Here is a 14854-nt window from a genome sequence, read left to right on the forward strand (position 1 = left end):
AATTGGTATCAGAGCTTTAATATTGAAATCAAAAAAACGTTCGAGAAGAGAAGATAACACATGGCGGATCTGTCGATAACTCCTTTCAAATCTAAAGAGAATGGTTCCTCGGCTATCAAGTGTCCGATGCTCACCACCACCAACTACACGGTTTGGAGTATGCGTATGAACGTTCTACTCAAAGTGCATAAGGTTTGGGAAGCAATCGATCCAGGTGGTGATGATGGAGACAAAAGTGATATGGCTCGAGCCTTCTTGTTTCAATCTATCCCTGAAAGTTTGGTTCTTCAAGTTGGTACGTTAGCAACCGCAAAGGAAATTTGGGATGCGATTAAAGCAAGGAACGTAGGAGCTGATAGGGTCCGAGAGGCAAGGTTACAGACGCTTATGGATGAGTTCAATAGGATGAAGATGAAGGACACAGAAACCATAGATGAGTTCTCTGGTAAAATTTCTGAGATATCCTCAAAATCAGCAGCGTTAGGCGAGATTCTTGATGAACCGAAGCTGGTAAAAAAATTCCTCAGCAGTCTTCCAAAGAGGAAATACATACATATTGTAGCAGCGCTTGAGCAAGTGCTTGACCTCAACACTACAGGCTTTGAGGATATTGTGGGAAGGTTAAAGGCTTATGAAGAACGAGTTCAGGATGATGATCAACAAGATGATCAAGGGAAACTTCTATACACTAATACTGATCCTAGAGGACAACAAGAAGGTTATGGCAGAGGAAGAGGCCAAGGTGGTCGCTATAACAACAGAGGACGTGGAAGAGGACGATATAATGGTCGAACTAACTGGAGACAAGCAGGTGATTGGACGCAAGGGAGAGATGCATCCAGAGTTGTTTGCTTCCGCTGTGATAAAACAGGACATTACGTCTATGACTGCCCTGAACGAGTACTTAAACTACAGGAAGCGCAGGAAACTGAGAATGACAACACACATGAGGCTGAAGACCTGATGGTTCATGAGCTGATCTATCTTAACGAAGAGAAGGTAGTACCAAGTAAGTTTGAGACACAATCTGGTGCGGATAATATTTGGTATCTAGACAATGGAGCTAGTAATCATATGACTGGGAATCGAGAATATTTCACAAGTCTGGATGAGTCTATTACTGGAAAGGTGCGCTTTGGAGATGACTCAAGGATTGACATCAGAGGCAAGGGGTCGATCTTGTTCATTACTAGAGACAGAAAGCGGAAGGTCTTGGCCGATGTGTATTATATACCTGAACTGAAGAGTAACATAATCAGTCTTGGTCAAGCAACAGAGTCTGGCTGTGAGGTTAAGATGAGAGAGGAGTACCTAACACTCCGTGATCGAGAGGGAAACGTGTTACTCAAATCAGTAAGATCAAAAAATCGCTTATACAAGATCACAATGGAGGTTGAAGGAACAGAGTGTCTCCAACTTGAGAAGGTTAGTGACTCGGCTCTATGGCACGGAAGGCTTGGACACGTTGGTGTGGATGTCATGAAGGCAATGATAAACAAGGAGTTGATCACTGGTATACCAAAGATCAGTATAGAGAAAGAAACATGTGCCTCCTGTCTTATGGGAAAGCAAACAAGAGCGCCTTTTCCTAAAGTTAGCTCCTACCGTGCCACAAAAGTCCTAGAGTTACTTCATGGTGATCTCTGTGGACCAATCTTACCATCAACAGCCGGAGGAAGTAAATATATCTTTGTTTTGATTGATGATCATTCAAGATACATGTGGTCAATTTTGCTGAGTGAAAAGAGTGAGGCTCTTGAGCACTTCAAGAAGTTCAAGCAAATCGTTGAAAGAGAAACCGGAGCTACCATTCAAACGTTACGTACTGACAGAGGTGGAGAGTTCATGTCTCGAGAGTTCAAAGAGTTTTGTGACACGCATGGGATTAAACGGCATATGACCGCGCCATATTCTCCACAACAGAATGGCGTAGTTGAGAGACGTAACAGGACACTAATGGAGATGACCAGAAGTATCATGAAAGCTATGAATGTGCCACACTACTTATGGGGAGAAGCTGTGAGACACTCCACCTACCTGATTAATAGGGTCGCTACTCGTACGCTGAAGGATCAATGTCCATATGAGTGTCTCAAGAAGAAGAAGCCCAACGTGGGGCACCTACGTATATTTGGTTGTGTATGTTATGCTAAACGTGACACTCATCTCCTTAAGAAGCTGGATGATAGGTCTAGAGAGCTAGTACATCTCGGGGTTGAACCAGGCACAAAGGCATACAGATTATATGATCCAAGGAGTCGCAAGGTCGTAGTCAGTCGCGATGTTGTTTTCGATGAAAGCAAGGTTTGGAGTTGGGATAAAATTGAGAGAAAATCATCTGGAGTAACGTGTGAGATCATGTTACCAACTCATAAAGAGGTAACAGTCGCTGAATCTGAGACTGGAAATAGTGAACCTGAAAAAGATGAAGAAGATAGTGACGATGGAGATGAAGAAAGTGATAGCCCAATACCTAGAAGATCAACAAGAGTTGTCACACGGCCAGGTTACTTGGATGATTACGTCCTAAAAATAGAAGTGGTAGAGACTGAGAGACTTCTTTTACTTATCAATGAGGAACCATGGGACTGGAACGAGGCGAAGCATGAGAAAGTTTGGAGAGAAGCTTGTGAAGATGAGATAGCTTCTATAAAAAAGAACAAGACATGGACACTGGTTGAGCTTCCTCATGGATGTAAAGCTATTGGATTGAAGTGGGTTTTTAAAATAAAGCGCAATGCGGATGGAAGTATAAGTAAATACAAGGCAAGACTTGTAGCTAAAGGCTACGTACAACGACATGGTATTGACTACGAAGAAGTGTTTGCCCCTGTCGCAAGGATAGAGACTGTCCGAGTTATACTTGCATTGGCGGCATCCAATGGATGGGAAGTTCACCATCTAGATGTGAAGACAGCATTCTTGCATGGAGATTTGGCTGAAGAAGTATATGTGTCTCAACCTGATGGTTTCAAGACAAAAGGAAGCGAAGATAAGGTGTACAAGCTTCATAAAGCTCTCTATGGTTTGAAACAAGCTCCAAGAGCTTGGAACATCAAACTGAAAGGTATTCTTAAAGAGTTAAACTTCAGCAAGTGTTCTAAGGAGCCGTCGCTTTTCAAGAAAAGAACGAATGGGCGTGAGTTATTAGTTGCTGTTTACGTAGATGATCTTTTGGTAACTGGATCTTGTGTGGAGATTATACGAGAGTTTAAAACAGAGATGGCGGCAAAATTTGAAATGACTAATCTTGGCAAGCTTACCTACTACTTAGGAATCGAAGTGATCCAGTCTGAGCTTGGCATTGTTTTGAAGCAAGAACGATATGCGTTAAAAATCTTAGAAGAGGCAGGGATGAATGAGTGTAATGCAGTCCAAATTCCGATGGACTCAGGCGTAAAACTATCTAAGGCAGAAGAAGAAGAAGACGTCAACGAGACAGAGTTTAGGAAGAACATTGGGTGTCTTAGGTATTTGATTCATACACGTCCTGATCTTGCCTACAGTGTAGGGGTTCTGAGCAGATATATGCACAATCCTAAGGTCTCACACTCAGTAGCGTTAAAGCAAGTGCTGAGATACGTTCGAGGAAGTTGTTCTCTTGGTCTGATTTATAGAAAAGAGAACAAGAAAGGGCTTATAGGATACAGTGATAGCAGCTACAATGTGGATCCTAATGACGGAAGAAGCACAACCGGTTTTATCTTCTACTTTAACGAGTGCCCTGTTTCTTGGTGTTCAATGAAGCAGGAGATCGTGGCTCTGTCTTCTTGCGAGGCTGAGTTCATGGCTGCGACGGAGGCAGCGAAGCAAGCTATTTGGCTTCAAGAGCTTCTAGGAGAGATTATGGACGAGTCTAACAGAGCTATGATATTGATTGACAATAAATCCGCTATAGCCTTGACTAAGAATCATGTGTTTCATGGTAGGAGCAAGCATATACATAAACGGTTCCATTTTATTAGAGAGTGTGTAGAGGATGGGCTCGTGACCGTGAAACATGTAGCTGGTAAGGAGCAGAAGGCTGATATCTTGACTAAGGCACTTGGGAGATGCAAGTTCAAAGAAATGAGAGACTTCATTGGCGTTCAAGAAGTAAAGGAAGAACACATCAAGCTTAAGGGGGAGAATGTTGACCTAACTTAAGCTTGAAGTTATCTTGTTGTTATCCTAATGAGATTAGGATATGAGTATCTTGGTGTGTAGTTATCTAGTTAAGTTTATCCTAATGAGTTTAGGAAACTATGAGTTGTTATATAAGGAGCTATCATGATGTGATAGAACTTAACGTGTTGTGAGCTTTTAGTTTTTGAGACTTTCTAAAGGCAATAAAGAGTTCTTGAGTTTGAGATATTGAGTTTGATTGTTGAGCTGCGATCATATCTTTGGTTTCAGTAGTAAGTTTCTTCACTCATATTGATTTTGATTTTGATTTAGGGAAATGTTATCTCTCGTCAAGTCGTGTATTTTGAAGTCAATTTGGGGTAGCGTGGTGTCTCTCTCGACTCATGTATATAGTGTAGGTAATCAGTGTGTCCTTAACTATGGCAGAGAAGAGAAGATAGATAAGGAAAGGTGGACGAGAAAGAAGAAAGCGAAGCGTGTGACGGAGAAAAATTCTTCTAAAGAAGAAGCTCGAGAAGTAGAGACAGAAAACTCTTGTGAAAGAAGAAGAAACTTTGAACTCTTGTAAAGAATAAAACACCCAGTTGAAGAAGTACAAAAACAGAAGAATTTGAAGAATATGTGAACTCAAGTGAAAGAGAAAAAGGAGAGAGAGAGAATCTTAGAAGAGCTCGGCGTCATGGACTCGGATTGTTGATAAAATCCATATGAATGTAGAAGAAAGAGATAAGGATGAAGGAAGTAGCAGCTGAACCATAAGCTACAGTAAGGACACAACAGTTAGTAGTTCTACCTCACTCTCCTCGTAGTTTGCCAAACACATTGGTAGAAATAAGGATCACTACTTCGGTATTGATAGGAAGAAATGTTGGTGAGTGATCATAATTAAGTAATTGGACATATTTTGATGATGTCTTAGCTGGTTTTGGGGTAGAAATAGCTAAAACTAGTCTTTTTATTTTTGTACTACTGGTATAACTAGATAGAACTTATTCCAACTGTTTGCTTGTTGCAGGATTCCGAGGATGAACCGACATAAATACAACCTATGTCCATGTACTTCCCTCTGACAGAGTATAAAAATAAGAATAGAAATATCGAAAAAGTGTTTTATCGCTGAATCTTTGAAAATCTAGAGGATTTAGCTCTCTGCTCAATAGAATAAAGAGGAATAGGTTTGAGAAGCCTCCACAATTCAAACACATATTCCACATGCCAAATGATGGAAATTACAAGCTTATAGGCATGTGGATGCTCATGCTTTGAATGACATGTTTTTTGAAGGAAAAAGAATCTTGGTTTGCGGTAAATTGATGTCTCATCCTCTATGGTATTAGGGAACACACGCTGTTATCAGGATTAGACTGCAAAAAATTATCCAACAAATTACAAGCAAGCCGGAAACATGAAATTAGTGAAAACCTTTTTTGGCAATGGAACAATAAGATATCAAGACGTGAAAAAAAATCTTGAAGAAATGGAACCTTCTCAACATATGATCATGTCTTGTACTTCCTTTCCAATAATATTATCGAGAAGAGAAAGATCAAAACATATGCTATTTATGTAAGACATTTTCTTGGAGAAGATTTTCCTTTGAACACATGCTAAGAGAGATTTCAAAGACTTTGTCTCATTTTGGAGGGGTCGTTAAGTAGGATGTGATATGGTCGATTCCCAGTTTCGGTAATCCTTTGGAGGTAAGTTTTATTTGGTGCAGTGACTTACAAATTATATTCGTTTATGTTACTGTCCAGCTGATTTGTTCCACTAAAATGCTTTCCATTACAACATTTCAAAAACAAGTGCATATGATCAAAATATATATGCTACGTGATATATGAAGGGAGTTATGTTTAACATTTTCAGGGATAAATTATGTTATTGTATTCCTTTCCTTTTCTCATATTTTTATCCTATTATTTTTTCATGATAAGTTATTAGTGAGACAATACCTGATGCAAAATGGATAATCAAAGACGAGTGTTAAGAATAATGATTATCCACCATAATACACTTTATGAGATATATACATTTCATAATCTCATAAATGATATCACCCACTCCACATATTTTTTTCACCTTCAATAAAAAAATGTATGTGTAATGTTTATGCTATAAATGGACTCGTCTTTAACTTGTATAAAATCATTTGCTCATGTCCTCTTTTTTAGGGGCAAAATATATGTTAATTGTGATTTAATTTGTTAACTGTTTCGATTCGAATCCAAAATCTGGATATCCCTATCTTTATGAAACCAAGAAAAATACTGATATGCACTATTCGTAAGAACAAAGCAAATCACAAATATTAATATTTTTAAGAATGGATATCCGATCCATTATATGCATATATATATATATTTAAAATTATATATATGAATCAGATATCCGGTTAAAATTTTAAAATTTTCTGGATATCTGACACACCGCATATCCGGATAGCTACAGATCAAATCGAATTGGATAATTAGTTATTTAGACGAAACAGATCGGATCATAAATACTTCCAAAAACCGCGATATTCGATTCGTGTAAACAACAAAGTATAAACATTATTATTATTTCCTCTTGTTTACTTTTTAAAGAAAAAAAAAATAGTATAATATATATTTGAATACACGACAAACTGTATGTATAAGCAACGAGTATAAACATTTGATTAAGAAAAAGCTTTCTTGGTATCATAGGATTAGTAAGAAGTACTGAAAGGTGAAATCTTTCACAGCACAAATACGCGCTTGCATTTCTGGCTACCGCAACTCCAACGTGGACTAATTTATGGTTATACCCCTGAAGCAAAGACCTTCCACGACAAAAAGGTTGAGGGTATAAATGGTATTTACACATAAGCCGACAACAAAAAGGAGATGACCGTTTGATAGATCCGCAAATCTCAGGCGTTTCAAATCATTTATTTCATATTAATCACAATCTAAGAAATTAAAATTTTGTTTTCCACTCGAATCCGTTTCTCACTGAGAACTGAGAAGAGAGTTATCTGAATCTGTAGTTTGCTTAGAAGAAGAGGAAACAAAGAGCATATTTTTTTTTACAATGTTGATGTCGAATTGTGCGTCGGTGGAAGAAGAGACTAAGGAATCTGAATCCGTGGCGGCGAAGGAAGATGACGCTGATCATCATCCTTACGCGTTTCACGTTTCTGGACCGAGGAACGTATCTTCTCCAAACTGGAGAGATCTAATCAATTCCAGTTGGTATGATTCCTCTCGCTCTGTTTTCTTACTATTTCTGTTTTTTTGGATTCTTCTGTAGATTTTTAGACAATTTGGTTTGTGTTTTTTTCTTTTCTTTCAAGTTTCTGAGAGAGACATTACAGCAAAACCCTGTTTCTGTTCTTCGGATCTGGACTCAGAGTTGGTTTCTGTTTTTAATTAACAGATCTTGTGTCGATTTTCTGTATCTGTAGGAAGGATCCAAACTATAAGAGGACAGTAATGGCATGTTTTATTCAAGCAGCGTACTTACTTGAACTCGACAGACAAGAGAACCGAGACGAGCAAAACGCTCTCGCACCCAAATGGTGGATTCCTTTCAAGTACAAGTTAACGCAAACGCTGATTGATGAGAGAGACGGATCCATATTTGGAGCTCTTCTTGAATGGGACAGATCTGCTGCAATGGCTGACTTAGTCGTCATCAGACCGAGCGGTGCACCAAAAGCAGTACTTGCGCTAAGAGGAACGATACTCAAGAGCCTTACCATGAGACGTGATATCCAAGACGATCTCCGGTTTTTAGCTTGGGAGAGTCTTAAAGGCTCTGTGAGGTTTAACGTTGCTCTCGAAGCGCTGGAGTCAGTAGCGAAGAGATATGGTAGCAGTAATGTCTGTGTTGTCGGTCACTCTTTAGGAGCAGGTTTTGCTTTACAAGTTGGCAAGGCATTGGCTAAAGATGGGCTGTTCGTTGATGCGCATTTGTTCAACCCACCTTCTATATCTTTAGCTATGAGCTTAAGAAACATTGGTGAAAAAGCTGGTGTTGCTTGGAAACGACTCATGTCGATGCTTCCTCCCAAAAACGAGCCTTTGGTACCAAATGGTTGTGAAGAAGAGGTTGCTCCTGGGAGTGTTTCAGGAGGGTTTAGGAACTGGGTACCGAGTTTCTACGGACAGAATCAGAAATCTTCTGTGGATTTGAGAAAATGGGTGCCTCATTTGTATGTGAACGACAGTGACTATATCTGCTGCCACTACACAGACCAGGATGGAGTGAACGACAAGGGAGAAGTGAACAACGACAAGGAGAACCAGAGTCCTGTTGTGAAGAACACTATTCCTCAAGCAGCAGCAAAGCTTTTCGTGATGTCAAAAGGGAAACAGAAGTTTCTCGAGGCGCATGGGTTAGAACAATGGTGGTCGGAGAATCTAGAGCTTCAATCAGCTATTCACAGCAGCAGGCTGATCACTCAGCAACTCCAGTCATTATACAGTGTCAAGTAAACATCAAGCAACAGAACCATCTTCATCGTTCAATAAACACTTTTGTTCCCTTTTGCTATCTTTACGGTTTGACCTAAGAACATTTTTTCCAGGAAATGTAATTAGCATAAGTGTAAGAAAGACCAGTTGTAATTGATCTGCAACATTTTGTCAATAATTGTGCCAATAACAATCATACGGGGGCCACAGAAAGAAAAAACAAGTTAAAATGCACCGACCGACTGGCTTTTGTTGCCAATACTTGTGCCAATAACCATCATATGGTTGTTGTAAGTCGCTTATTCATTTTGTTGACAAAAAAATAATATAATTGAATAAATCAGCAAATCAATGCTAAGAAATCCTAGCTGTCTGCTGATGCTGCTGCTAAAAGATCCTCCCATGTGACTAATTTTTCTCTTGGTTTATTTCTGTCAATACCCATTTGTTTTTCTTTGGCATCAATCTTCTCCCAACCACTAAAGTCTATCTTCTTCACCTCTTTCTTCTCAAGCAACTGCATCAGTCCCTTGCTTCCTTCTTTTTCGCCTTTACCAACACCTTCTTCTTCAATGTCTTGGCTTATGCTACCAACCTGCCACACATTTTTTCTTAAATCCCAATCTTATAGATTAAGAACATCAGTGGACAAGTTTGGTGTTGCTTACTGTTTCTTCTGCGCAGTAAAGGTTTGTGGCAATTATGCCTACTGGTCCTCTTTTGAGCCATCCACATACATATAAACCTGGCTCTGTCTCTGAAATGTCTCCACTAACCACTCGACCTCTTACATTCGGGACAATACCTTCAAAGAAGACAAAAAAATCAGAAGAACACATCGTTTTTTTTCCTTTCTCATATCAGACCCACCTTTCTTGTGATGGAAGGGTAAACCGTTGACTGGAACCGACTTGTAACCAATGGCTTTCAGCACCATACTGCAAAAATCGAACATGCTTTCATTCAAATTTGTTCACTGAGAATCTTTCATCAAAAATGATCTTTTACTACCTGCAGTTAATATCTTCAAACTCTCCTGTACCAACTGCAATTTGCTTTCCGCTTCCAACACCTACAAGTAAGTACCAAGAGACATGGTGGATCAAGTGTTTACACTATTGTATCCTCAGCAATCACTTACCCATTTCTACTGCTTTTAGACAGCTGAGCTATAAAGAATCAGGACATGATGATATAGTTTCAACTTGAGGTGCACTTACTTTCAAGAATGGTTTTCTCCAAGTTTACACCAGAAACATGACCCTTGCTTTCATCTGACTCTAAGAACCGCTCAGGTTGGCGGAAGAAAACAAAGTGAAGCTCTCGTTGACCACAGTCTCCTTCGGATGTTCCTTTTTCTGCTGCAGCAGCCTTTGACAGTAATTCATAGATCCTCTTCCTGGCTCTACTGCTTTTCATTTCTTCCTTTGGAAGAAAAAAAAAGGGATAAACATCCGGGTCGATATACCACAAAGGATTGAACCAACTTTTGTGGATTCCAATGAAAGTAGGCATAGAAGTAATATTACAGTTCCTCTTAAACGCAAAAAGACGGTTTAAAATAGGTACCTCATCAGCAGGAGTTACACTCAAGTCAGTTTCCTTTATTCGAATGTGCAAGTTCTTAATCCCTGCATTGTAGAGAGATGCAACAAAAGACATTACAAGATATTGCACACCATTAAATATGGAGCAGAATGATAGAGTAGTTTTAACTAAATGTAAGAAAAATCAATGGAACCTGAGGTCTGTTTCTATCCTAAATATATAATTTTGATGCAACTTGGAGAGACCGGTAAATCTCCGAACCCATCTATCAAAAATTAAAGAGATTGTTTCATGCAACCACACTTCCACAGTTCTACTCAAACACGCTCATAAAAGCAGGCTCAGCAGCAGCAGCACACACACCATACCACAGTTAAAATCATATAGTTACAGATTGTTCCCCATTCACACGATTTGGTCCCAAAGTTAATTCCTCTTTGATTTTTTCTTTAGGGGATTTATCGACAAACACAATCTAAAGCCCACTATGCGATGGTTTAGATATGTAACATACCTAGAATTTCTCGAAGCTCTTTAGCAGTCAATGCTGCTTGAACTGGCCCCCGTCTTCCAACAAGATACACCTTCCTGTAGACGTTACGGCTTTGTATTATGAACTATAGTTGGTTGTCTCGACTATAAGAAAGATGGAATGCAACAGTATCTAACTGGTGGACCTTATAGAACTTTCTTCCAGCGCAGATAAAGCATGAGTAGCTATATCAGTCGACGCCAATTCTGTTGTCGGTCTTAAGAGAATCCGAGCAACATCTAGAGCTACATTACCCTTAAATTTGAATGATTCATATGTCAGAGAGATCCTGAGAAATGCATTTACTCGGATACATTTGGTACAAAAGAAAGAATTATCAAACCATATATTATATTAGAGTACCTGGCCAAGAATAACAGCAGTGTCAGAGCTTTGCAAGTCAGGTTTCAAACTACTGTAGTCGGGATGCCCATTATACCACCAGACGAATTCTCTTGCGGAGAACACACCACCCAAACTCTATCAAAGTATATCAGCAACAAGTATGAGCAACCAAAACCCAGTAACTTATGCTAGAACCTAGTTAAAGACAGGCACATGAAACACTTTAACGGGCATACCTCACCTGGAATGCCAAGATTTTTGTCACTTTCAGCACCATATGCAAGTACAACCTGAACAGACAATGCTTATAATAGTAAGTTGAAGGTTCTCAGTCAACTTGTTGCTGAATTTAGACGTTATGACTAATGAGAGCAAGGGAGAATAAAATGAAATAGGGCTCATGGAGTATAGAGAGTATAGTAAACAGATAAAACTTGTTTAAAGTGCATAGTGAACAACAGCCATAAACTATTGTTAATCTAACAGACAGATCAATGTACATCACATAAGAAGATAGTTTAACGAGAACTTACCACGTGATACAAATCCCGCAGCTCAGAAAGTGATAAGTCGGAACCAAGCTTTACATTCCCGTAAAAAGCGCAACGCTCGTGTTGTGCCACGCGAGAAAACTGATTAATGGCAATCTATAGAAACAAAGATAGCAATGTTTCTGACCGAATGTTCTAAAGAAACAAGATTCGATTCAGCCAATGAAATGAGATTCAAGTAGAGTACCTTAGTTTCAGGATGATCAGGGGCAACACCGGACCGAACAAGTCCATAAGGTGTGGGCAATCGATCGATTATATCAATACGTGCTCCTTCATGTGCCTTCAATAACTGATTATCAAATCACAAAGAGTTTATTTAATTGATGACTTAAAATCACAGTTAGCATTAATCAAATCAAAAGAGAGGAATGAAGAACCTTGTCGGCAGTGTAGAAACCAGCAGGTCCGCTGCCAACGATGCAGACGTGGAGAGGACGGGAGGAGAAGCATCTTGTTACCAAACGACGTGCTAGAAACATACTCATTGACTAAGTGAAAAGAGTAAAAGATTTACTTGCTGGGGCCACTTAGATTCGGCGTTTAAAGAAAAAGGCTTAATTGATCGTACCTGTGAGAGATTTTGATTTACCGCCGCCGGATTCTGTTACAAACTTTGAGCGTCGTTCATACCTTGGGGGCTGGGCTGGACAAGAAGAATAAGAGGAGAGACTCTGGCCTAGAAAGAGTCTTCAAACTAGGCAGGTTTTCATTACAACGAATACTCTTGGCCGAAGGGGCGTCTTTCACCATCGTTTCCTTTTTTTTTTTGTCACGAAATAACCATCCTCGACCCATTTCTCTCTTTTTCCCAACTAAGCTGCTTTTATTAATTTGTAAAGTCACAATCGTAATTTACGAAGCACACTTGAAAATTTCGGAGAGCTATGAAACAGAGACCATTGAGAATTACATAAAAGTATAATTAAAAGAAAAATGATTTCAGTTTCTATATCGACTGGCTAAACAAAAAATGATGATAAAATGAATTACAAAGTTGGGGCAAGTTTACAGGCTACTACTAAACTAAGGGTTTGGCCTTGCGTACATGGCCCATGCTATTGACGAGATCTTTACGTGTACACACAGGGAACATATTGACCTTCTTGAGAACTTTCAACCGCCAAAAAACGTATGGGAAACTCAACTGATCACGCGACGTGTAGCGTACAACTTCATTGAACCAGAGGCACATGAAAAGATTCGTTGAAGGAGTGTGTTCCCTCACAATCACAGAGGCTTCACACAAAGCTGTAAGTTTAAACACACACAACATCCTCAAAAGAGTTTTTAAGAATTTTGTTGCTGCAAACATAGATCGTAAGAAGACATGATGAACTCACCTTTTTTCCCGTTGAATCTTTTATCCTCAGGTAACTTGTCATGCCGGTACTGATTTATCTGCACTTCAACTTCTTCCGGTGTAGCTTTGTGTTTCTTGACGACAGCCTTTGCCTCGTCATATACGCTGCTTCGAGCTCCATGTTCTGAGATTGCAAGCACCGAGTTTGTCCTCCAAAGAAGAGCATCTAATACTCCTAGTGGATCCCTTCTAAACTGGGACTTGGAGTCTACCTAAATCGAGTACTTGGCCTCCGGGAAAAGGCGATGAGACAACATCTAACAACAACAACATGTAGACCTTCATGAAAACACACTCATATCGAATGTGTGCTTCAAATTTTTATAAAAGGGAGAGTCAAATTTGGTGCCTCCAAAGGAAGAGTACCGTGAACACATCAGCAAAAATCCAGTTAAAAATAGCTCAGCGGTAAAAGAGAAGGACATGTGTGCCTCTCAAGTATCAAGTACCTTTGGGATTTTGCCATTAAGCCTCTGGTCCACAAAAGGCAGATCCTTAACGACCACAATTCGCCATTTTCCAATGTAACCATTCTCGCCAATCCTTTGATCCTCTGCCTCCTGCGCTGCGAGTGTAACATCATCCCAGAATGCAACGTAGCAAACCTGAATCCAAAAACAAATGAAGCAGACAAAGAAGTGATCAAAAAGAGTTCAAGAGCAGTGGATATGAGAGAGTGACAAAAACCTTTTGAGTTGATGCCTTAGACATTCCAATAGGTTGGTAAAGGTTATCTCCACCACCAAAGGCACATGTGGAGACAACAACTCGACAACTTTGCATAAACTTCTTATCCTCATCCTTAATCCGAAACCCTCCATTCTCATTGAAAAACCCACAATGCACCGAAACAGTCTCACTCACCTAATTGCACAAGACAATACTCAGCAATGGGGAAACCCAAGTTGTTAGAGTTACCAAGTGATGACCTGAAAACTATTCTCTCTCTCAGTAAAAGTCTGGTTCCCAGTGAATAAATTAAAACGCGTGGTCCCATTCACACGAACCGGAGAGCTTGAATCTGTACCGGTTAGGTACACAAGTTTCTTAACAGGGGAGCTTGAATCTTTACGCTCTAAGATATCAAGATGCTCAAGCTCTTCAGGAGGCAGAAGCTTCAAACAACCTGACACACACAAACCTATCAATGGCAGATTCAAAGTGAGTGAGAGAGAGAGAGAGAGAGCTTACGTTGCCTAACACCACCGATAACCTTTGTAGTAGGATCCAATCTATTCAAATTTCCTTCATTTTTCTTGTTTGGGATCGAATCTGGAGACCTTTTGAGCTTGGCAGATTTGGTGATGATCCTCGTTGATTCGAAGAGAAGCAATCCGACGGCGAGAAGGAAAACGAGGACGATCCAGTACCTAAGAAAAATCCTGAGAAAGTAGCGTGGAAGCTCGAAGGTGGTTCGGTGACCCGGTTTCTTACGTTTTCTACGGGTACGAGCGCGGATCCGGTTCTCGTTGGACTCCTCGTCTGATACTGAGATCGATACACTGTTGTTGGTACTGCTAAACATATTGGTTTATATGATCTTATAGCTGGGGAAACTGCGTGAAGAAATGTACTATATTTACTTGCCGGAAACGGCTATTTCAGAGCACGCTGCGAAGGTGATGCCAGACGATGGACACCGCGGAGACGAGAAGTGTGATTTTGTTAGATTGGAGATTTTAATTTACAAAATAGGACATTACTGTGAAAAAAACAACAATACTCCTATAATTGTTATGAATACGAATCGGTGCGATGTTAACTCATTTTATAAAAGATAAACTAGATTTTGACCCGCCCTTTAAAGGGCGGGTATATGTTTGTTTTATATTTAATTTTTATATTTGTATTTTTTAATTCTATAACATAATCATGACTATTGACCTATTTTGACATGTCCTTTCAAAGGGTGGGATTAAAATTTTATTAAAAATTTAAATTTGGTTTA

At 39.6% G+C, this 14854-nt stretch overlaps 2 protein-coding genes and 1 pseudogene across 7 annotated transcripts; 1 reads left to right on the forward strand and 2 right to left on the reverse strand.

Moving 5' to 3' along the window:
- The first annotated feature begins 6996 nt into the window (after positions 1-6996).
- LOC103864868 (GDSL esterase/lipase At4g10955) lies at positions 6997-8890 on the forward strand. 2 transcript variants are annotated; one of them, XR_004452398.1, is made up of 3 exons: positions 6997-7343; positions 7556-8703; positions 8776-8890. XR_004452398.1 is itself a non-coding variant. In XM_009142636.3 (2 exons), exons 1-2 carry the CDS (start codon positions 7183-7185, stop codon positions 8586-8588), a joined length of 1194 nt encoding a protein of 397 aa, XP_009140884.1. In that variant the 5' UTR covers positions 6997-7182; the 3' UTR covers positions 8589-8710. The 2 variants fall into 2 exon arrangements, 1 of the variants encoding a protein (XP_009140884.1); XM_009142636.3 differs by lacking the exon at positions 8776-8890 and having other exon boundaries at positions 7556-8710.
- On the reverse strand, positions 8723-12339 carry LOC103864869 (NADPH:adrenodoxin oxidoreductase, mitochondrial). Of its 5 annotated transcripts, none has more exons than XM_018658628.2 (14): positions 12115-12170; positions 11924-12034; positions 11731-11835; positions 11526-11639; positions 11234-11282; positions 11011-11127; positions 10793-10902; positions 10630-10703; positions 10137-10198; positions 9788-9992; positions 9579-9639; positions 9438-9505; positions 9236-9372; positions 8776-9162 (listed from the first exon to the last, which is right to left on the reverse strand). In XM_018658628.2, exons 5-14 carry the CDS (start codon positions 11267-11269, stop codon positions 8932-8934), a joined length of 1101 nt encoding a protein of 366 aa, XP_018514144.1. In that variant the 5' UTR covers positions 11270-11282; positions 11526-11639; positions 11731-11835; positions 11924-12034; positions 12115-12170; the 3' UTR covers positions 8776-8931. The 5 variants fall into 5 exon arrangements, with proteins under 5 accessions (XP_033137858.1, XP_018514144.1, XP_033137859.1 ...); XM_033281968.1 differs by having other exon boundaries at positions 8790-9162; positions 11234-11299; positions 12115-12339; XM_033281967.1 differs by having other exon boundaries at positions 8723-9162; positions 11234-11299; positions 11924-12170.
- Positions 12340-12445: 106 nt separating this feature from the next.
- LOC103864867 lies at positions 12446-14687 on the reverse strand (annotated as a pseudogene).
- Between the last annotated feature and the right edge of the window lie 167 nt (positions 14688-14854).

Source organism: Brassica rapa, chromosome A10 (genome assembly GCF_000309985.2).
Source record: "Brassica rapa cultivar Chiifu-401-42 chromosome A10, CAAS_Brap_v3.01, whole genome shotgun sequence".
In the NCBI taxonomy this organism is placed as follows: domain Eukaryota; kingdom Viridiplantae; phylum Streptophyta; class Magnoliopsida; order Brassicales; family Brassicaceae; genus Brassica; species Brassica rapa.

Coding starts and splice junctions, on each gene's coding strand:
- LOC103864868 (XM_009142636.3), top strand. CDS start 7,183: ATGTTGATGTCGAATTGTGCGTCGGTGGAAGAAGAGACTAAGGAATCT. Junction 7,344..7,555: donor GATCTAATCAATTCCAGTTG/GTATGATTCCTC, acceptor CTGTATCTGTAG/GAAGGATCCAAACTATAAGA.
- LOC103864869 (XM_033281967.1), bottom strand. CDS start 12,031: ATGAGTATGTTTCTAGCACGTCGTTTGGTAACAAGATGCTTCTCCTCC. Junction 10,199..10,629: donor AGAGCTTCGAGAAATTCTAG/GTATGTTACATA, acceptor TCTACAATGCAG/GGATTAAGAACTTGCACATT. Junction 9,993..10,136: donor GTGTAACTCCTGCTGATGAG/GTACCTATTTTA, acceptor TTTCTTCCAAAG/GAAGAAATGAAAAGCAGTAG.